Raw genomic sequence first — 21,416 nt, forward strand, 5'->3', positions numbered from 1 at the left:
AATAAAATATATTTTTTTAAAAAAATAAATAAAATATATTTTAAAAAAAACAACGGCAAAAACACCCGCATGTGGCCCGTGGGCCGTAGTTTGAGGATGCCTGTCACTGAGTTTTGAGAGCCTGTCTCTGCCTCTTGGTGTGCCCAGCTCCTCATCCTGACCAAGCCAGGGCTATAGACCAGTGTCTTCAACAAAAAATAAAAATAAAATATGCCTTTTATACTACTTGGGCCTTGACGCAAACTATTCTTTCTCCCTAAAGTGCCTTTCCTTGTTCTCCCCACCAGGTATGTACCTGCTGGGCCAAGTGCCCCAGCCTGGGGTCAAACAGACCTAATATTGAATCCTGACTCTCCCTCTTTTTTAAAAAAATATATTTTTATTGATTTCAGAGAGGCAGGGAGAGGGAGAGAGAGATAGAAACATCAATGATGAGAAAGGATCCTTTATCAGCTGCCTCCTGTAAGTCCCACACTGGGTGGGGATTGAGCCTGCAACCTGGGCATGTACCCTAACCTGGAATCGAACCCATGACCTTCTGGTTCATAGGTCGACGCTCAACCACTGAGCCACGCCGGCTGCACCTGACTCTCCCTCTTACCAGCTGTGTGACCTGGGCAAGTTACTTAACGTCTCTGAGCCTCAGCATCCTCATCTCCAACATGGAAATGCTAATGCTTATTCCTTGGACTTCCCGTGAGGATTAAGTAAAATAGAGTATATAAAGTGCCATTTCATAAACATTTCAAGATCTTTCCAGGACCCTGAAAGTCCACACCCCACCCTTATCCCATTCAGATCAGAACACTATCAGCTCTCACCTGCCACTGCCTTCTCCCTAATCTCCTCATGACACTCTCACTCTATTTTAATCCCTGCTCCCCACAGTAGCCAGACTGATCTTTCTAATCTGAAGAATCTGATTATATCACTCACTCAACACCCTTCAGTAGTTTCTAATTGCCTTCGGGATAAATTATACATTCCTTGTCACAGCCCATAAGTCACTGCAAGCTAGTCTTTAGCACATGCTGTTCCCTCTGCCTGAAATAATCTCCCTTCCTTCCCTCTCTCCTCCACCTCTGGTGGCCATCCTCTTCACCTCGCCATCCTTCCACCAGGGCTTAACTTAAATGTCACCTCTTCCGGAAGGCTTCCCATGACCCCCTGCCTCCAGATGAATGTAGGCGACACAGCTGCGTGCCCCTACAGCACCCCACACATTCCCAGGCAGCTTACCTGTCAACCTAGATAGCAATCGCTTGTTTAATTGTCCAGGTTCCTGCCTTACACTGTAAGCCACAGGAGGTCACAAGTCTTTTCATGATCATCACTGTGTCCTTGTGATAGGAAGCGTATGGTGGACAGTCACTTACTATGGGTTTCTAGAATGGGTGGAAGATGGATGAATGAGTGGATAGGTAGATGGGAAAATGACACCTCCCCTGTGAAGTCTTCCTGGAGTCCTTCAGGCAGGGAGGTTTTTATCTGTGCTTCCTAACACCTACTACAGTGGTCGGCAAACTCATTAGTCAACAGAGAGCCAAATATCAACAGTACAACGATCGAAATTTCTTTTGAGAGCCAAATTTTTAAACTTAAACTATATAGGTAGGTACATTGTTATTAACTTAATTAGGGTACTCCTAAGCTGGCCTTTGCGAAAAACGTGGTATTTTGTGGAAGAGCCACACTCAAGGGGCCAAAGAGCCGCATGTGGCTCGCGAGCCGCAGTTTGCCGACCACTGACCTAGTACAAACCTCTATCCAACTTTGTACTAGGATAGAGGTTTGAGGAAACTATCTTAGTTTCCTCACTATATATTGGGAAAATAAGTGTACCTACCTCATGGAGTTGTTGACATTAAATGACAGAAGCCATGTAATCGTTTTAAGTCCATGCTAATATTAAGTTGCTACATTTAAATGAGATAATCCACATACAGTGCTTTAGAACAATATCTTGCACTTAGTAAGTGCTCAAAAAGTATTCGCTGCAATCATTATCATAGCTTTTATCATTCCTTCCTTCCTGTGATCCCTGCCAAAGCCTGAGCTCCTCAGGGTTACTGCTTACGAACGTCTAACTTATTTTTGGACGCATCACCACTACCACCTGGCAATGCCTCGCTAGGTGTTTTCAGTAAATGTTTACTGAATGAACACATGAATGCAGATTGGCCAGCTGATGAGTCAGGGCACAGCTCCCCCTTTCATCATTCACAAACCCAGACACACGGCACCAACACAAACACAGTCTCTTAATACATTCGCACCCACTCACGTTCATTCAAAGAACCCCAAAATACCACGGAGCAGCCACCCAGTTTCCTAAGATCAGCCATGCATACACGCAGAACTCACCCACTTTCCTGCACCCTCCACACACCACCGAAGTGACCAACAGCCCTCCCCACCCCTCCAATGATGGGGCTGTAGGAGTGAGGGAGCTGCCACTCAGGAGGGACCGCCAAGCTGGGCCTTCAGCGCCCAGCACCGGTGCATCCCAGCTGCAGACAGTGCTGCCCTCCCTTCCCGGGGCTCACCTCTTTCCCCTTCTGAAGACCTGGACCCCAGCCTTGGCAGGTGGATGAGGAAGAGGCTGCGAGCCAGAACTCCAGGGTTCCTTCCTCGCTCATCTAGTCCGGTCCCTGAACCTGGAAGCACAGACCATGGCCCTCCTCTGCCGGTGCCAAGCGCGGCAGTCTGTAAGGAGAAGGCAGGGCCAGCAGAGCCAAGGCCTGAGGGGGTGGAAGAGCCATCGTAGCCTTGACCTGGAACGGTTTGCTCAGCCACCATTTACTGGGTACATGACAAGGGTCAGATTCCGAGTCCAGCGCTTTCCATTCGGTACATCCCATTTTATCCCCACAGCCCTTCCTCCCGGGGACTCGAGGCGCTGCCGGTTAACCGGCCAGCCTAAAACCACCAGCTGGGATTGGTATATAGAATTGGGCCTCTGATTCCTGAATCTTCAGCGCCAGATTCAGAGAATTGGGGGTGGGGGGGGGGGTGGGGAGGGTTAGGGTGCGAGTGCTGGGGTCCTCAGGTATTAAGCTGGGAGAGGCTCGCCCCCGCCCCCCATCAGCCAGGTCCTCATCTCCTCCAGGAAAGGGGCCCTGGACGCCGGGGCAGGGGTTCGCCTCCTTCCGGACGCGCGCGCGCGCGGGGGCCCGGGCGGGGCCTGGCGAGCCGGTGGGAGACGCGGGCCGGTGGCCCAGGCTCACAGGCCAAGATGGCTGTTAATTAAAGTGCTGGCACTAGCTCCTCTGCAAAGTTTGAAGCCGTTATTTTCCACTCCAGCGAAGCGGGGAGAATCCGGCTGGGCTGACAGCGACGCCACAGCGCGCCAGGGGAGCAGGCGTCCTTTGGGGGGTGGGGGGGGGAGGGGGCCGCCTCGGACGCGTGGGCGGGCGCGGGCGGTGGGCGCTCCCGCCCCTCCTCGGCCGCAGTTCCCCGGCGGGTTCTGGGAGGGCTGCGGGGGGCCAGCGAGCCCCAGCCGCAGAACGGGGGAGGGACCCGTTTGCGTGCGGACTGGCGAACTGGGGGGAGGGGGTGGCGGGGTATACAAATCACACGCTAATGGCCGCGCACTTGTCCCTCGAACCTCCAGCCGCATAGCTCCTCGGAGAGTCATGCAGGGGGAGACCGCAGTGGGACAGGAGGCCGGAGTGATAGCCTCGAGCTAAGGACTCCTCTTCCTGAGCCTGGGGAGCCCTCGCTGCTTGGAGCACCCCTCCACCTGCACCTGACACCTGCCTCCCCTTGGGCAGTGAATAGACTTCATGGCGTGGAGGTTGGGAGAGCGTGGAGCCAGGCTGCGGGTTTGAACCCCGACTCGACCACTTATTAGTTGTGTGACTTCGGGCAAATCTCTTCACTTGCCAGAGCTTCTGTGAAATGAGGATGAGGATGGGTTTGAGGACCAAGTGTGGCCACATGCCTAAAGCATTCAGCACAGGGCCTGGCACACCCATGTTATTGACTGAATTGTTTTAGCTCCCTTCTTTGCCGGGGGTGTCACTCTAACCTGGGATCAGCCACCAGTGCTTGGAAGGTCCACAGCCCCCCACTTGGTACCCTGCAGTCCCTTCCACCCACCCAGCTCTGGGCGGGGTTAAGCAATCTCAGCTGTGTAGAGAAAGCCAGGACACCCTAAGGACCCGGTGACAGGTCAGCAGGGGGAGAGTGTGGACTGGGAAGGGAACTTGCAGGAGAAAAGAAAGAGGCTGGAGAGCCATCCGTTAGCAGAGCCTCCCTGGTGGGCTGGATAAAGCAGGGTGAAGGAGGAGAGGGGGAACAGCACAAGCTGGGCCTCAAATAACGTGACAAATGTTTTTATGGAAGCAGACACATTTCAGTTTATGCAACCTAAACACTTTACTGCTCTCGAGGAAGAGGGTTGTCTCATACAACCTGATGGGGAGAAGAGTTAGGGGGCTGCTGAGAAGGCTGGGGTGGGGAGGAGGAGCTGAGGGGCAGGGTGAGCTCAACCTTTTCTCTTGAACGCTGGAAAAGGGGGCCGCTACCCAGGGACATATTTGTACTGGTCAGAATGGAGAAGGAATGTAGGGCCCCCAGTCCTTCCGGTCTAAAAAGATAAGGAAAATGCTCAGAGGACGATAAAGGCGCCCTCTCCCCCAGGATAAAGCAGCCTGGTCTGGCCTGGAGGCCAGCGAGGAAGGGTCAGAGGAGGGGAGGAGTGGGTGAAGGAGTTCGCCCCTCCCAGGTGAGGGCGGGTCCGGGATCAGCCAGGGGCCAGGAAAGAGGAGGGGCGGCTGCTGGCAGCACTCAGGATCCCGCTGGTACCCTGACAGGCACCCAGTTTCCCCAGGATCTCCCGGATGGGTGGTGTTGGGATCCTGAGTGCCGGATGGCCCCCTCCCCATCCCCATCTTTTCCCCCAACATAACTCTCTTTCTTGTCCCTTCTGTTTCCCCGCTCCGTCCTCCCCTCAATCTATTTCTTTGCCCCCACAGACCCGGTACCCGCCCCCCTTTGCCTCCGCCCCCTGCAGTCCGTGGCCCCTCTCGCCTCTTTCGGTCCCTCTCGATTTTCCCCGAAACCGACCCTCGAGGCCTCTCCTCTCTCAGTCCCCCTCGGCTCTCTCTAACTCTCCCAGTGGCCCTTTGGTCCCTACTCTCCCCTTCCCTGTGGGAGCCTCTTCTCACCCCCTCACCCCCTCCTCATCTGGCTCCCCCAGACTCTCCCTTCCTCTCCAGGCTCCATTCCTCCCCCGCGGCACCGCCCCTCTGCCCCGCCCCTCACGGTGGGCGGAGCCCGCCCGCCCGCGGCCCAATTAGGCGCCGGTCCCGTCTTAAGCCCCACCCACCGCTGGCGCTGAGTATGCGAAGGGGCGGAGCGGGGCGGGGCGGAGGGGGCGGTGGCCCCGGCGCGGGGAGGCGGGAGGAGCGAGGCTGGAGGCTGCGGCCGCCGCGCTCAGTTCGGCCGCTCAGCGGGAGGGAGGCGCGAGGCAGGACCCGGCGGCTAGGCTCTGCGGCGCCTCCAGCGCAGCGCGGTGCCCCGGGTCCGGGTCCGGGTCCGGCCCCATGCCCGCAGCCCCGCCGGACCGCCCTTGAGCGCGGGCGCCCCGCCCGCGCCCCCCGCCCGCCGGCACCATTGCCCCGACGGCGCGGCCGGGTGGCCCGGCGCTCCCCAGGCTCCGCGCCGGCCGGAAGACGCTGCTGGCGGCCGCCGCGGGCGTGGTGATGCTGCTGGTGCTGGTGGTGCTCATCCCCGTGCTGGTGAGCTCGGGCGGCCCTGACGGCCACTATGAGATGCTCGGAACCTGCCGCATGGTGTGCGACCCCTACCCCGGGCGGGGCCCCGGCGCCCGCGCGCGGCCCGACGGCGGAGACGCCCTGAGCGAACAGAGCGGCGCGCCCCCGCCCTCCACGCTGGTGCAGGGCCCCCAGGGGAAGCCGGGCCGCACCGGCAAGCCCGGACCGCCCGGGCCTCCCGGAGACCCGGGTCCTCCGGGCCCCGTAGGGCCGCCCGGGGAGAAGGGTGAGCCGGGCAAGACCGGCCCTCCCGGGTTGCCGGGCGCGGGGGGCAGCGGCGCCATCAGCACCGCCACCTACACCACGGTGCCGCGCGTGGCCTTCTACGCCGGCCTCAAGAACCCTCACGAGGGTTACGAGGTGCTCAAGTTCGACGACGTGGTCACCAACCTAGGCAACAACTACGACGCGACCAGCGGCAAGTTTACGTGCAACATCCCCGGCACCTACTTTTTCACCTACCACGTCCTCATGCGCGGCGGCGACGGCACCAGCATGTGGGCTGACCTCTGCAAGAACGGCCAGGTGGGCCTGGCGGGGAGCCGGGGCTGGCCTGGGGGCAGGGGACGCTAGGAGCCTGGGGCCTGTGGGTATCGGGTCGGAGTCGCTGGGCGCAGGTGAGAACCCTACAGAGGCCCGGCTTTAAGGCGCGATATCGCCTGCGGAGGACGGTCGCCCCCGGCTGGTCCCTCTAACTCCTCAATTCCTGGGCGCCGATTCCCAGGCGGACGCTGCTGGGCACCTGCCGCATGGAAATGGTGGCGATAAATCGAAGGAGTGGGAGCGCAGGGCTCCCGGGCGCGAGGACTGGCCCTTGGGCAGCGGCACCTGAGAGCTGGGAGTCTGGCTGACACCAGCGGGTGACGAGTGGAGGGCGGGATGGGAGAAGGCAGCCCCGGCGCCTGCGGGCTCCCAGGTGCACCGCTGTGCGCACTCCCCGAGAAGGCGAGCGGTAGAGGTTTCGGGCACTAAGGCAAAGGGAGCCGGGCGCGCCAAGCCCTAACTGCAATAAATCCCCGGCCCTTGGAGAGGGCCCACAGGGCCGATCTGACACCCTTTGCAAAACGCGGGGCTGTGCGGCCCCTGGGCACTGTGGAAGAGTTACCGGGGCAAGAAAGTGGGGGGAGGGGGGAAGAGGGGGGAGGCGGGGCAAAGAGGTGGAAACTCCCCCTCCTCTTGGTCTCCCAGCTGCAACTCCTGATTCCTGGAGTGTGTGTGTGTGTGGGGGGGGGGGGGGGGGGGGGGGGGGAGGGGTCTCTTCGTTCCCTGTCCCCATCCCAAAGATCGGAGCTGGCAGGCATCAAGCATGCAGAGTCTTGGACCTGCGGTGCATGGTGCTCTTCTTGGGACTGCTGCCCCAGGGCAACAGTTTTGCTCATGTCCCTTCCCTTTTGATAGCCCCTCTCTTCCCAGTGCTTCCAGACTGCAGTGGCCTGGGGTCTCTGGGGCTGGTCAGGCCAAGTATTTTTGTGGGGGCAGGGGACTAAAGCTAGGCTAGTGGGAGTTGGGAAGGACGCTCCTTCAACTGAGACCCAAGACTGTTGGAACCCCTCCCACCACAGCACTGTCCTGAGGAAGACCCTGGCTGGGGGGTGGGAGTCAGCAGAAAGCTGACAGACCAGGTGCTTGTAAGTAGCCCCCCCCCCCCCCCCCACACACACACACACACTCTTCTATCCTCACTGCCTGCTTCTCTTTCCGGTTTCCACCTCTCCCTGCCTCTTTCTTCTATCTCTCTGTCTCTTGTGCCTGTCTCTGTCCTGTCTACCAGTCCTATCTGTCTCTCCCGGGGTTTCTGGCCTCCCTCTCCTGGGTTTAACTCCACACCCCTTCTCTATGCTTTGGGAGTCTCTCTCCCGCTTTGTGTCTGTCAGGCTCCCTGTGTCTCTCCTCTTTGTCCTTGGTTCCTAACCAAAAGGGAGGCCCCGGTATCTTGTGAGGGCTCATTCTGCAGACAGCTCCACGATTCCCCTTATTAATCACCAATAAGGGATGCAGCAATGTCACCTTCATCAATGGACTGTCTTCCTTTCCCAAAGAAAGTTTGGGCTGGCACCAAGCTAAGGTTTCAGAGGGGTTGGGGCCCAACTTGTCCGGAGAGGGAAGTGGTCACCAGACCACAGGTGGGCCCTAGACCCTGCACCACCTCAGGAGGTGGCAGCACAGCCCTGAGATGGGGCAAGAGGAGGCCCCAAAGACGGTGTGTGCTGGGGCCAGGGGTACTTGCTTCAATAACTGGGAGGCGAGCCCTAGCAAGTTTGACTCAGTGGATAGAATGTCAGCCCTCGGACTAAAGGGTCCTGGGTTTGATTCAAGGGCATGTACCTCGGTTGCAGATTCCCCGGCCCCTGGTTGGGGTGCGTGCAGAGGCAACCAGTCGATGTGTCTCTCTCACATCGATGTTTCTCTCTGTCTCTTCCTCTCTCTAAAAATCAATGGAAAAAATACCCTTGGGTGAGGATTACCAAAAAAAACAAAACAAGAAAAAAGAAACTAATTGGGAGGTGAAACGGACTCAAAAGTCTCTTCTTTCACCTCCAGCCGGGACAGGGGATTGGCAGAGCCTGACAAGGAGGTGGGGCCATAAACTACTAGAAGAAAGGAGGTGGCTTTAACTAGGAATTTCAAAGACCCAGCATTTTAACAATTACTCAGACCATTTACTAGCCCACCTCCCAAAACAAGACAAATAGTGGGGCACATTCTTGGTGAACTCTCCTTCCAGATTATCCAAGAGACTCATTTAATCTCACATAGTATTAGTTTTGAGCCCCTACGAGGAGCCAGGTTTGAGGCTTGGTTCCAGGGGTTCAATCTGCTTGCCCTCCAAGACCTCATGGTCTGTGCAGGGGAGACAGTAGTAACCACACAGTAACATACCCCAGCGGTTACTGTGGTAGCGGAGGGCTGGGAGCTCCTGTCCCAAAATGTCTTGGCTGGTGGGAGTGGTTCAGTGGAACCTGAGGCCCCGTTCAGACCAACTTGGTTGGAGGAGAGGATGGTGAACCTGGGTCCCCAAGGTGAAGGGACATGGCTAGAGAGAAAATAAAAAGGTCAAGTGTAGGGAATGACTCAGAGATGGAAGAGGATATTCAAGTGAGCCGAGGAAAATATGATGGGGCTGGTCAATGGAGGGGAACAAAAGAGGAAAGCTTGCACCTCCCGTGCCTTTAAGACCAGGGGCAACCACGGGCTCTGTTCTTTTCTTTCTGGCTTTCTCTCTACACAGAGATTTTCAGAATTTCTTCAGGAAGGCAGAGCTGCATGTAGGCCTTGGCCCTTCCCTGGGCATGATGGAGAGGAGGGAAGTCACCACTTTCCTGCCTGGGGCTGAAGCTGCCTATCTGTCCTTGTCTAAGCCCCACTGGCCCCTCTCCCCAGGGGTAGCTTTGAGTCTCCACTTCATAGCCTGGTGGCACCAAGCCCTGGTCATTAGGACACGGGGACCTGAGGAGCCGGAGAAAGAGGCTCTAGGTTGGAGCTGGTACCCTGAGGGAGGTGAGCTCTTTGCAGCTGCCTCTAAGATCCTCAGTTCACAGGAGTCAAGGAGAACATGAAGTTGATAAATTGGGATGGGGGAGATGGGGCCGTGTGGGGACAGGCTGGGGAAGGTGAGTATTACAAATGAGCAGGGGCTTGGATTAGAGCCTGAGGTGAGAGGTGGTAGGGTATATAGATTGAGGGCTGTGGTATGAAGACCTAACTGGAGATCAACCTCTTGGCTGATGGTGGGAGAGGGGCCCCTAGCTATCCTCTATGGCAGTGATGGGCAACCTTTTGAGCTTGGTGTGTCAAACTTCGCCAAAAAACTGAGCATAACTCGGGTAGTGTGTCACTTTGAGGAAAAAACATTATTTCGCAAATGTTTCATCCTCAGGAGCAGCAAATGTTTCATCCTCGGCATGCGGCCACGTGTCATCAGAAATGGCTACGCATGTCAGTGCTGACATGCGTGTCATAGGTTCGCCATCACTGCTCTATGGCTTCTAATGCCTTTCAGACAGCACAGAGCACAGTGGCTGGCACAGGAGAGACCCAATCAATGTGTGTCTCCTGCAGGCAAGGCTAACTATCAATGGGAGGCACACCTCCCAGCATTGACCTGGGGACAAGGACATATTTCCTGGGTTCTCCCCCGCCCTTTCCAAGCCCCTGGTCAAACCACTGCCTCAGTTTCCCTTCCTGGCAGCCCTTGAAGAGGTGATTATATAGCGCCCCCTCCTGACAAGTCACAGACTTGCTTTTCTGCTTCCATGGCAACCTCAATTCCCCAAACTTTCCCTTGGCCCCCAGGAGGAGCTATATGCCTCCACTGTTTCGCTCTTGGGCAGAGATTCAGGACCCCTGGGTTCCCTTCTGGAATTCCCTCACCATCTAGGCATGGAAGGGCATAAATTCTCCCTGCGTCCATGGATAATTAGGATAATCACAGCAACAATCATGGTGATGAATAAATAATAAATATAAGCATAACAGTTCTGATGCCTGACACATCATCAGGAGATTCCTGATGACAGATGACTGTATTCTAATGGATTTTGCTATTAACAAGCACACTGTTTTAATGAGTTAAGGCTAAATTAATCCGGGTAATAAAAATAATTGTTATTAGTAGTAATTTATTAGCAAAGATAATGAAATGCATGCATAATAATAAATACTACCAGGATTAGGGCCCAGGGAACAATACGGAAGTTGGCTGCTTGCTTTGAGCTCTTCCCTAGTAGCTCAAAGCCCCAACAAGATTAAAAAAATATTTTTTTTACCATCATCAGGCTTTTTTATAAAGGTGGCAGTGGTGAGGCAGGATCTTGTCATCTATTTTCTAAACAGAGAAACTGAGCTTTGTGACAAACCAGGTCTCCCCCTTATTTGATTTGCCCCCACCTTTAGGTGGACCGTGAGTTTTTCCAGCAAGATCCCCAAACTATTCCTTCCCAGGTTGGAGAAGAAGAGGTTGAGCGGGGAGAAGATGGCTGGAAGGATCTGGGCTTTAAAGGGCAGTCTGCGTGCAAATATGATGGGTCCTCCTGTTGCAGCACTGCTGCTGAGTCAGCAGCTTTAGCCCAGCTGACTCCAAGTCCCGCCTCCCACCCAGAAGGATGGGCTCCTCCCCTAATTTGGGTTGGTCCGGCCTGGACTGTCAGCCCTCGGGGGAGCTGCTTTCAGGAAAGGGGCAGGATGGAGTGGGGCTGTTGAGGAGCCTGGCTGAGTGAACCCTCTCAGTGCAGCCTCCCCCCAGTACAAGCCAGAACCTTGGAGATAGTTCTTCTCTTCCCATTGGTCACCCCGGACGTCCTGGAGAGGCCCCAGGTCCTGTGGTTCAGGCCTTGCTGTGGCCTCAGCTGTGGAAAAGGTATGTCTGGAGGGAATTTTTCCACCCCCCCCCCCCTCAGTGTCTTATGATGACAGTCAGAGCCTGCAAAAGCAATGGTGGCAGGCTTCAAACCCAAATGCTGGTGCTTCCTTGCCTCATTGTCCTACCATTCCTCCCCTCCTCCATCAAAACAAGAACCAGCAAGTAGATCAGATCAGACTGAGGAGCACAGAGTGATGTAAGGATCCCCTTCTTTCCACCTACTTCCTTTCTCCCACCATGGGGTGAGATGGAGTCCGAAATCCTCTTTGAGCCCTGGCTGGTGTGGCTCAGTTGCTTGGAGCATTGTCTTGTGCACCAAAGGGTCATGGGTTCCATTCCTGGCCAGGGCACTGACCCAGGTTGTGGATTTGGGAGGCAACCAATCGATGTTTCTCTCACATTGATTTTTTTTCTCTCTCTCTCCCTTTCCTTGCCGCTCTCTAAAATCAATAAAAAATATATCCCGGGTACATATCCTCAGGTGAGGATTAAAATATAATAATAAAAAGGAAGTCCGTTTTGAGTGGGGTAATAATCACAGGTCTAGCTACAGCTCCTTGGAGGCAGGTGTGCAGGCCCGATCTGAGCCTTGGGAGGGGAAATAATTACCAGACCTTCCATCCTACTGCTCCGGTGTGACAGACTCCAGAATGAACTTCAGACAAGGAGTCCGAATAGCAGGTCCTGGTACGAGGGTGGTTGCTTGTATGGGGCCAAGGTGTGTATCCTCTGACGTGAGAACAGGTGGATGTGGCTGAAAAATAAGGCAATCTTTATTACAATTAAAGCAGGGATGAAGCAATAATGAGAGAGAAGGGCCCTCTATCTTTGGGGGTCCAGAGAATTCCTCTCTGCAAGAGGGAGTTCCAGGTTGGGCGGTCCTGGAGGCATGGTTGAGGTTCTCAGCAGGCCACATAGTAAGCCCTAGGGAAGTGAAGGAAGCAGACTCTACCTTGACTCCCAGTTCAGACCCAGATTAAACCCTGGAAATCCCGGGGTCCTCCGTAATCACCTAAAACACACGTTATGATTGGAAAGGGGGGTAGGGATGATGGGAGAGAAGCAGGCTCAGAGCCCTGATGGGGCTGGAAGTGGAGCTTTTAGGGCCTCCAGACCCTCTGATGTGGCCGCTTTACCTCTGACAGTTCCCCCCATCCTTGACCCCACTTCTCTCCCTCCTCCCCTCGGGCACACACCCCTACTCTCCCACCCCCCTCAGGTGCGGGCCAGTGCCATTGCCCAGGACGCAGACCAGAACTATGACTACGCCAGCAACAGCGTGATCCTGCACCTGGACGCGGGCGATGAGGTCTTCATCAAACTCGACGGGGGCAAAGCGCATGGCGGCAACAGCAACAAATACAGCACGTTCTCCGGCTTCATCATCTACTCTGATTAAGCTCCCCGCGTCCCTGATTACCCCCCGGGCTCCTTGTCCTGCTGGGCGATGGATGACCCGTCCCCCCGCCCACCTCTTTGCTGCCCAACCCGGCTGCGCGCCCCGTCCTGGCTGCAGCCCGCTCTGTATATTTGTACAATAGGACTGTTTATTGCCCACCCTTCCCGCCAGCCCGCCCAAGCCTGGGGACCGGTCTGGTCCTGCAGAGTCGCTTCCTGAGTTCAGATGCGCTGCCCTCCTGCTCGGCTCTGGCTCCGAGGGTGGTGCCACCTGGGGAAGGGGTGGGATGGGGACTGGATAGCTTCCCAGCACCCTTTAAAGCCCTACCCCCAGTCGCTCCCCGTCTGACCAAAGCTATAATAAAAACACTTCCACCCCGTTGGATTTCCGTCTGTGCCCTGGGGAGGAGTTGCAGGAGGAGATTATGACCTTGTCCTCCTCCAGACTGGGAAGGGGTCTGCTGGAAGTGGCCCCTGGCTCTGGGGGAAGACAGGTGCCAGAGTCAGAGGAGGTGGGCCAAGGGGCCAGTGCCCACCACAATGGGCCTGAGCAGCCGCAATGGGAAGCCACAGGCTTATATCATCCTCCTCCATGGTGGATAACTTCTATTTTTTCACCCTTGACAGTAGCATCAGCATTCCAAAGGCACAGCAAGGTTTAAACTGGGAAACCTAGGTTCTCATCCGGTGCCTCCACAGGTGATCCTGGGCAAGTCACTCCTCTCTGACTCGGTTCTGGGTTAGTGACCGCCTTCACACTAAAAGGTGGTTGACCTTGGCCCGAGCACTTCACCTCTGGGCCTCAGTTTTCTCATCTATGAAATGTAGGTGACCTCCCTCACTTGACTGAGGAAACATAGTTCTTATTATTTATACATCACTTCAAAGTTTGCAGAAATGCTTCCAGGTATGTCACTCAGGTCTCCCAAGAGCCCTGGGAGGCTGGGTGAGCAGATGTAATTCTTCCAGTGAGGTCAAACAGCTTGCTTATCGTGATAGTCACCAAGTTCTGCCGTCGCGCTTGAATCTAAGAAGCCCTGCTCCTTGGAGACAGCACACCAAGTCTCCTCACCCTGTCACTACTCCTTCACTTCCTGTAATGGGCCACGGCAGTCACACAGTTAGGGCGTTCCTAAATAATAATAGCTAATATTTAGAGAGCACCCACTCTGTATCAGACACCATATAGGAACTGTATGAATATCCTATGGGTGTGGGTGTGGGTGTGTGTGTGGTGGTGGAGGGGGAGTGAAGTGGATGATCAGGAAATGCTCTCATGCCCTTTAATGGATATTGTTATTTTTTTCTGAAATGACGAGGAAAATAAGGCTCAGAGAGGCTAAATAATGTGCTAAGGTCTCAGAGCTAGGAAGAAGCAAATGTCAGTATCTGAACCAAAGACCTTGCTCTTACCTGGTACCCCATATTTCACAAAGGTCTGGGATCTCCAAAGCAAAACTGAGGAAGGATGACATTGAGGCAGCTCAGCCTCCCTCCCCATCATGTTCAGCCCTTCCATTCCCGCTGCCCCTGCCCTGCAGAAGCTTGGTGTGTTTACAAGCATTTGCCCTGGGCAGCAGCCATGGGGTAAGCTTTCTGGAGAATCCCAAGGCTCTACATTGAGGGGAAGGTCCCATCTGGCCTCTCCCACCCCCCATCCCGCTGGCTCAGCTGGAGAGACAGGAAGGAGGGGGTGGGCTCCCTTCCAGTCAGGTCCCATGTATAGACCCTTGTCATAGCTGGCAGACTTGAATGGCTTTCTTTATCCTCCCTTCACGCCCTTGCTTCCCAGCTGTGGCCATTTAATAAAATTAGCTTAATACTTGTTCCTTCCCTGTGGGGTCTGGAGATTGAAATCTGCAGGTCCCACAAACCCAATAAAACCCCTGGCAGATCTGGCTGGAATGAGAGTTTCCTTGGGAAGACTGATTAGATTAGACAGCACTCCTCCCCACCCGGCCCCCAATTCTGTCCACAGCCCCCTGTGGTTTTTTTAATGGCCACATTGGCCCATAATTACCCAGCCACCACACCTGGGGGCACCCCACTCCTCCCCAGAGACCACAGGGGCTGGTCTAGGGTAGACTCTAGGACCTCTGCTACAATAAAAAGCATGGTAATCATTTCTGCAGGGAGTGTCTGGCTGGCTGGTTAGCTTTCTTTCCTTTCTGGTGACTGGACGATCCTCATGTCATTTTGAGAGATGAGCTTGAAGTCTCCAGTTTGCAGATGAGGAAATCATAGTCTGAAGAAGATTCGTGACTTGCCCATGGTCATGCAGCAAGTTTGTGATCAGCTGGGCCTGGACTGAAACCAAGGACTGTCTCTTTCTTTGTGGGGCACCAGGAGTGTCCAGCAGTGCCAGCCGTCAGCTACTTGTCACTCGGGCAGCATCCCAGCTGCAAAGGAACCTGTTCGGGAGATGTCTTCCCCATCAGACAGGGGCTCTCCAAGGGCAAAGTCTGGTTTTTCTCCACAGACTTGGGATGCCCAAGGCCAAGGACTGTGTTTCCACCATCAGAATGGGAAGCTTCCTGAAGGCAAGACCTGTGTCTCCTCCATCAGACTGGGAATCTTCGAGGACAGTGTTTTGAGTGAGTTGAGGGCAAGGTGACTATCTCCACTGAGACTGGGGGGTGGGGCCTTCCTGGATGCTGAGACTGTGGTTCCTGTCTCAGTGGCTCTGGGGGTAGACATAGTACTTTTTCTATTAAACTAGGGCTTTCTGAGACCAGACTCTGGGACTGCAGGGTCCTCAAAGGACAGAGCCTGTCTCCTAGTCCAACTGGGGGCTCTCTGAGTGCAGGAGCTGGGTCTCCCTCTCAGACAGGAATTTCCCTGAAAGCAGGGCCTGTGTCTCCCCTGCTTCTCAACGGGGGGCTTTGCTGGCACAGGAACATTCTAGAGCACAGGGCTACCTGGATCGCAGAAAGGAGGTTGGCCAGGCAGAATGGAGGAAGGAAGGAAGAAGCCTCCCCAGATTGCCTCCATTTTAGGAAGATGTGTGGTTAATTAATGGATAATGTCTCTTCCAGGGGTATGTGAGGATGGGGGTGCCCCTGGAGCTCACCCACACAAAGAGTTCCAGGCCATCCTGCGCTCAGGCAGTTGCCAGCCCTAGGGGCTGGTGCTGCCCTGGTTTCTGGGGTCCTGGAGACCAGAGGGGTGTGGGAGCCCACCGATGGGGACTGCCCTAATTGGATGACTTTGCAGGAAAGCGGGGCAGGTGCGCTCAGCTCTCCCCTCTTCAGCTTGCTACAAACACATCTACCATGGTGAGGTCTAGGGGTTAATTGCCTCCCGCCTCACTCCTGGTAACCGATATTTCATTTACTGCTCAGAGGGGGAGCTGCCCAGAGAATCAATCCCCGACAAGCGTCCAGGAGGCAGGGGAGCTGTTTCTAGGAGGATCTCTGAGCATCAGAAGAGGCGGCAGAAGGCGAGGACCCAGAGACGGCGGCCAATTGCTCAGGACTACTCTGGGCCTCGCCCACGTCCTACTGACCCTGACTGACAACAGCTCCAGGATCGCCAAGGGCTGAGGGAAGATCAGAGGGGTCCAGAGGCTGCACTCCCCCAGCTGGCAGTGCTGTTTCCTGCCCTGGCTCCTTCTGCATTCATTTATCTGGGTGCCCCCATAAGCCATAGCAGGTTAGATGCTGCTAATAAGGTTATTTTCACAAGCAATGAAGGTATATTTGAAAAGCGGAACTGGAAGTGTGAGCTCTTCACTCCCTTCCAGGTAACAAATCTTCAAGTCCTACAAATGAGGTGATAATAAAGTGGAAGTGAGAAGTCTATGCGTGCTTGGAACTGGGAGGGGCGGCAGGGCTACAGAGAGGTGCAGCTGGGGGCTGGAGGAAAAAGGGCCAGAGGGCTACCCGCCCCCATACTGCCTACATGCTACCCGTGTGCCCCATCCACCAACATTGAGAACGAGAGCCATAGAATGGGTAACCCCTATTGCACAGCTGGAGAAACTGAGACCCAGAGAGGAAGTCAAATTTGCTCCTGTCGGTTCAGGGTAGCTAGAGCCAGAGACAGCAGGACCCACTAGACATGCAGCAAGTAGAGACCGGAGCACTGGACTCGGGTCCTGGCCATGCTCAGTGTTTCAGAGAAAGACACTTCACGTCTCTGAGCCTCAGTTTCTCCACCTATAAAATGGGGCTAGATAATAAAAACGTATTTATGTGAAGGCTGTTGTGATGCACGGGTGAGGACCTGCTTGTGAGTTATGAAGCAAAATGCAAATGCATTTTTATTATTACAACCCAAGTCTCCTGAGTCCCATGACTTAAAATTCTTTGGCTGCACTTCAATGCCTGGGATGGTGATAATAATCATCAAAGAAGATGAAGACATCGGGTTGTTCTACCCCAGTAACTCCAAAGTGAATGTGGGGCACTAGGAGAGGGGTTGGTTTGGGGTACCCAGGATGTGGAGCTAAGTATTGAGAATAGAGTGCCCCAAGTCCGGTCTCCAATGTGGATTCCCTCACCCTTCTGCTCTGTGGCCTCCAATATGAAGTTAGAGCACAGGGATACCCCTGATGCTCTGGCCTACCCATCAGTTCCTATTTCTACTTGCTCTACTTCATTTCCATGTTACTGAACACATCCAAAACACCAGGCTCCAGCTTGGCATGGAGGATTCAGAGATGGATGAGAAACCCACCCAGAGCTTCAAGACACTCACAAGGATCATCACACAGATACATCCAGGACCTTCTATTAGAGGGGCAGGGGAGACTTCCCAAACTGTTAAGAGGGGTTATTTCTCAGGGAGTTGGACTAAGTGGCGGCTTATATGTTTTACTTCTATAATGTTTGGAAAGGTTTGACAACAAGCATACATCCATCCAAAACAGGAGCCCCCTCAAACCCCACCTCCCATGTTGTCGCTGAAACGATCCCGTTGGGGACGTGGTGGGTGGTAGAACCCTGGCAGCTGAGGGTTTTCTCTTCTCTTGTCCAAGGGCTTGGGGAATATGGAGCTGGAGGAAACACATGTACGCTCATCTCTGTATCAACAGCTAAGTTATAACAGGAGCTTTTGTACTGTGTACTATTCCACTGAAGCCTCACAATGATCCCACAAGGTAGTTACTATTGTCACACCCATGTTTTGGATGAGAAAACTGAGATACAGAGAGGTGAATTAATTTACCCAAGATCACATGGCTTACTCTTTCTGGGAACAGCCCTCTTGACTGGCCATTCCCTAGAGTAGGGGGAGGGGTGACTCTCACTACTTCCCAGCCTGAGCAGTCTTGCCTCCCCTAAATCGCCAGACACACCCCTTCCTACAATGCCTGCTGCCTGGACAGCTGGTGCAGGGGTAGGGCGCCTGACTTTTCCCAGATGGTGAAGAGCAAATTCAAGGGTTTCTTCCCAAGCCCCACGGCACAAGCCCCTTTGTTCCTTGAGTGAAGAGCCCCAGGCTGGACTAGGACAACTGCGTAGGCCCGGAGAGTTACAAACCTCTCCCTACCTGCCCGGAGCCAGGGATGGTTCTGCTAGGCCCTAGCCTGCAGAACACCTGCTCACATACAAGCCCGGGTCCCTTGTCTGCTCTTCCAAGAAGCCTTCCTGGACTCCCCCAGCAGTCATCTACCTACCTGTCTCTCAGGCCATACTGAGAGCTTCCTCTAAGTAGACAGTAGCTTACTCAGTACCTAACACGTGCCTGCCACACTAACCACTCTACCACCATAATAGCAGCTACTGCAAACCTCTCTCCCTCTCCATAAACTTCCACCGCCTGTGATGGATGCTGTGATGCACTGCCCAGGTCTCTTCCAGGACTGAGGATCTATTCTCCCAGCTGCTGGCAGTGCCGCCAGCAGATGGCTCTTGGCTACCGGCCCCATCCAGGGATTGTCTCTGCTGATGTGAGCTGCCTTGCTCAACGTCCTACCTCTTTCTCAGGCAGCTTGTTTCCAATGACTAATCAACGTGCGGGTTTAAACTCGGGACAACGCGGAGGAATCTTCCCAGCTTCAGAGCTCCCAGCTCCCTGCTATGCCTAATCCTGCTTCCTGTCCTTCTCCTCCACAGGTCTTAATTCTAAGAGTACTCGCCAATAAACTTCCTGCACACTGATCTCTCTCTCAGAGTCTGCTCCTAGGAGTACCCAACCTGCAACACCTACCCCTAGTCTCACTCATTTATTGATTCCTTCTGCCAATTTTATTGACTACCTATTATGTTTCAGCCCAGCAACAAAGGCAGCAGATGGAGTGTGCAGTTAACTGTCCAATGGGTGATCCTATCTCCTACCTCTCAGAGAGGTCAGAAGCACCAAGGAGACTCCATCAGCTTCCACCATAAAATCCACAAACTTCCCTGCATCTATGTCCCTCCTCTCCTCCTGTTTGCCTCCATGGAGGAGCTGTGCCCCCTTCCAGGGTCCAGCCTGCCACTGTGCTCTGCGTCCACGCTCTCTCACCAGTATGACCAATCTATCCTTGTTTGCTCAGGACTGTCCAGGTTTTTAAACGGAAAGTCCCACATTCTGGTAGACCCAGCTGGGCAAAGTGAGATTGTTGACCACTCTTATCTCTCATCTTCTTGGGGGACTTCATTTAATTGTTAGTCACACCTTTCTATTCATCGTCAACTGCTTGCTCCGTGTCAGCTCCTTCCCATCAGCATTTAAATCTCTCCTATCCTTAAAAATCCTCCCTTGAGCCCTAGATGGTTTTGCTCCATGGATAGAGCATTGGACTGCAGATTGAAGGGTCCCGGGTTCGATTCCAGTCAAGAGCACATACCTCAGTTGCAAGCTCGATCCCTGGCCCTGGTCGAGGTGCAACCAATCGATGTGCCTCTCTCACATGGATGTTTCTCTCTGTCTCTCCCCCTCCCTTCCACTCTCCCTAAAAAAAATTAATGGAAAAAAATATCCTCAGGTGAGAATTAACAAAAAAATCCTCCCTTAACCTCACATCCCCTTCCAGCTACTACCTCCTTTCTCTGCTCCCTTTGACAGCCAGATGACTTAAAAGAGTTGTTACTATTTTCTCACTTCCTGCTGTGATATGGCTACGGCCATTCCTCTGAAACTGCTTCTGCCAAGGACACCTGTGACCTCCTTGTTGACAAACTGAGTGAACACTTTTTCCTCTTCATAGAGCTTGGCTTCTGTGCTAGGCCAGATCTTAAAGGCTGGCTCACGTTTAAGGATGGCAAGAATGATGTCTTGGATTGGGTTCAAGGACCTTTTAAAATTCGTCTATATCTGAACCAGCTAATGCCATACCTACGTGCAAAGTGTGTGCAGTGATAAGGGTGTGGGTAAAGGATGTGCCTCCTCTCTGTCTCCTTTGCGCACAGAGGGTTAGTGGTCTTGCCTGTTACAAACAGTGATTATATCCACACAGCTCACAAGAGCAGAGAGCCGCCCTGGCCGGTTTGGCTCAGTGGATAGAGCGTCAGCCTACGGACTGAAGGGTCCCAGGTTTGATTCCGGTCAGGGGCATGTACCTTGGTTGCGGGCACATCCCCAGTGCGGGGTGTGCAGGAGGCAGCAGACCGATGTTTCTAGCTCTCTATCCCTCTCCCTTCCTCTCTGTAAAAAATCAATAAAATATATATTTAAAAAAAAAAAAAGAGCAGAGAGCCTGTTGCTTTTCACACCCCCACTCATATCAGCCCAGAAACTCTTTGGCCACCATAAAAGGCAAAAATTCTGCACCTGGTCCTCACGTCTGGGTTTTAGGTCTTGAAATTCTTTTGGGGCCAGTGCCAGATCAGTCTCCTCTGATCAGCACCTGTGGTATAGAGCCCAAGGGTTTTCCATTTGTGTCTACTAAAGTAGGCTGGGCCAGGCCCTACCAAGGCCTCTCAGCATCATGGGCTCGGGTGACTCACCTGAAAAATTCTTTTCCCTTGACTTCTGAGAGCCAAGGAACAGCTCCCTTTGCCAAACAAGCTCCACGCCTCCTTCAGACCTCAACTTGCATGTCACGTCCTTCTGAGAGCAGAATCAGTCTCGGCTCCTTGCCTCACGCTGACGCACCTCACCTTTCCCAGCTAATTGTTCAAACCAGAACTGGACCAGGAGGCTCCTAAAGACCCCAACCACAATCCCACAAGCCCTCCACCACAGTCCCAAACCTCTGGAAGCCATTCTTTAACAGTTTCATTTCTCTTGGGTAGTAGAGATGGCAAGAACACCTTAGTCTTGTAGCTTTACAATAACCTTTGCATAGTTTTCTCATTTTATTCTCACCAAACCTACAGTGCTATCCCATTATACAGAGAGGGCAATTGAGGTCTAGGTAGGTTAATGAAGAGTTTGGGCCAAATCAACCAAGTATACTAGTAAATAGTGATTCTAGTATCTTTTAAAAATTTTTTAAATTAGTATTAGAGAAAAAGAGGAAGCGGGGGAGGGCGGGGGAGGGAGAGGGACTGGGGATGGAACTCACAATCTTGGCGTATCTGAGTTTTGTGGCCAGGGTTGTGACTCTACTATTTTATTTATTTATTTATTTATTTATTTATTTATTTATTTATTTATTTATTTTTGTTAATCCTCATCCAGGGATATTTTTCCATTAATTTTTAGAGAGAGTGGAAGGTCGAGAGAAACATGGATGTGAGAGACACACATTGATTGGTTGTCTCCCACGTGCATCAGGGCGAGGGATCAAGCCTGCAACCGAGTCACACGCCCTTGATGGGAATCCAACCCCGGACCCTTCAGTGCACAGGCTGATGCTCTATCCACTGAGCCAAACCGGCTGGGCTGTGACTCTATGTCTTGATGGCAGGTCCACTGAGGGAATTTTGCCTCTTGTTTTCTTGCGTGCCTCAGATCAATTTAATGAAAGTGGTGAGCAGCTGGCTGCTGGCAGCCATCACCCATTTCAC

General features: G+C 53.8%; 1 protein-coding gene across 1 annotated transcript; it reads left to right on the forward strand.

Moving 5' to 3' along the window:
- Positions 1-5,479: 5,479 nt before the first annotated feature.
- On the forward strand, positions 5,480-12,907 carry C1QL1 (complement C1q like 1). The gene is made up of 2 exons (XM_079797188.1): positions 5,480-6,305; positions 12,359-12,907. The coding sequence occupies exons 1-2, from the start codon at positions 5,709-5,711 to the stop codon at positions 12,536-12,538; spliced, it is 777 nt and encodes a 258-aa protein (XP_079653314.1). The 5' UTR covers positions 5,480-5,708; the 3' UTR covers positions 12,539-12,907.
- Positions 12,908-21,416: the final 8,509 nt, after the last annotated feature.

The sequence above is a fragment of the Cnephaeus nilssonii genome (assembly GCF_951640355.1).
Source record: "Cnephaeus nilssonii genome assembly, chromosome: 19".
NCBI lineage: Eukaryota > Metazoa > Chordata > Mammalia > Chiroptera > Vespertilionidae > Cnephaeus > Cnephaeus nilssonii.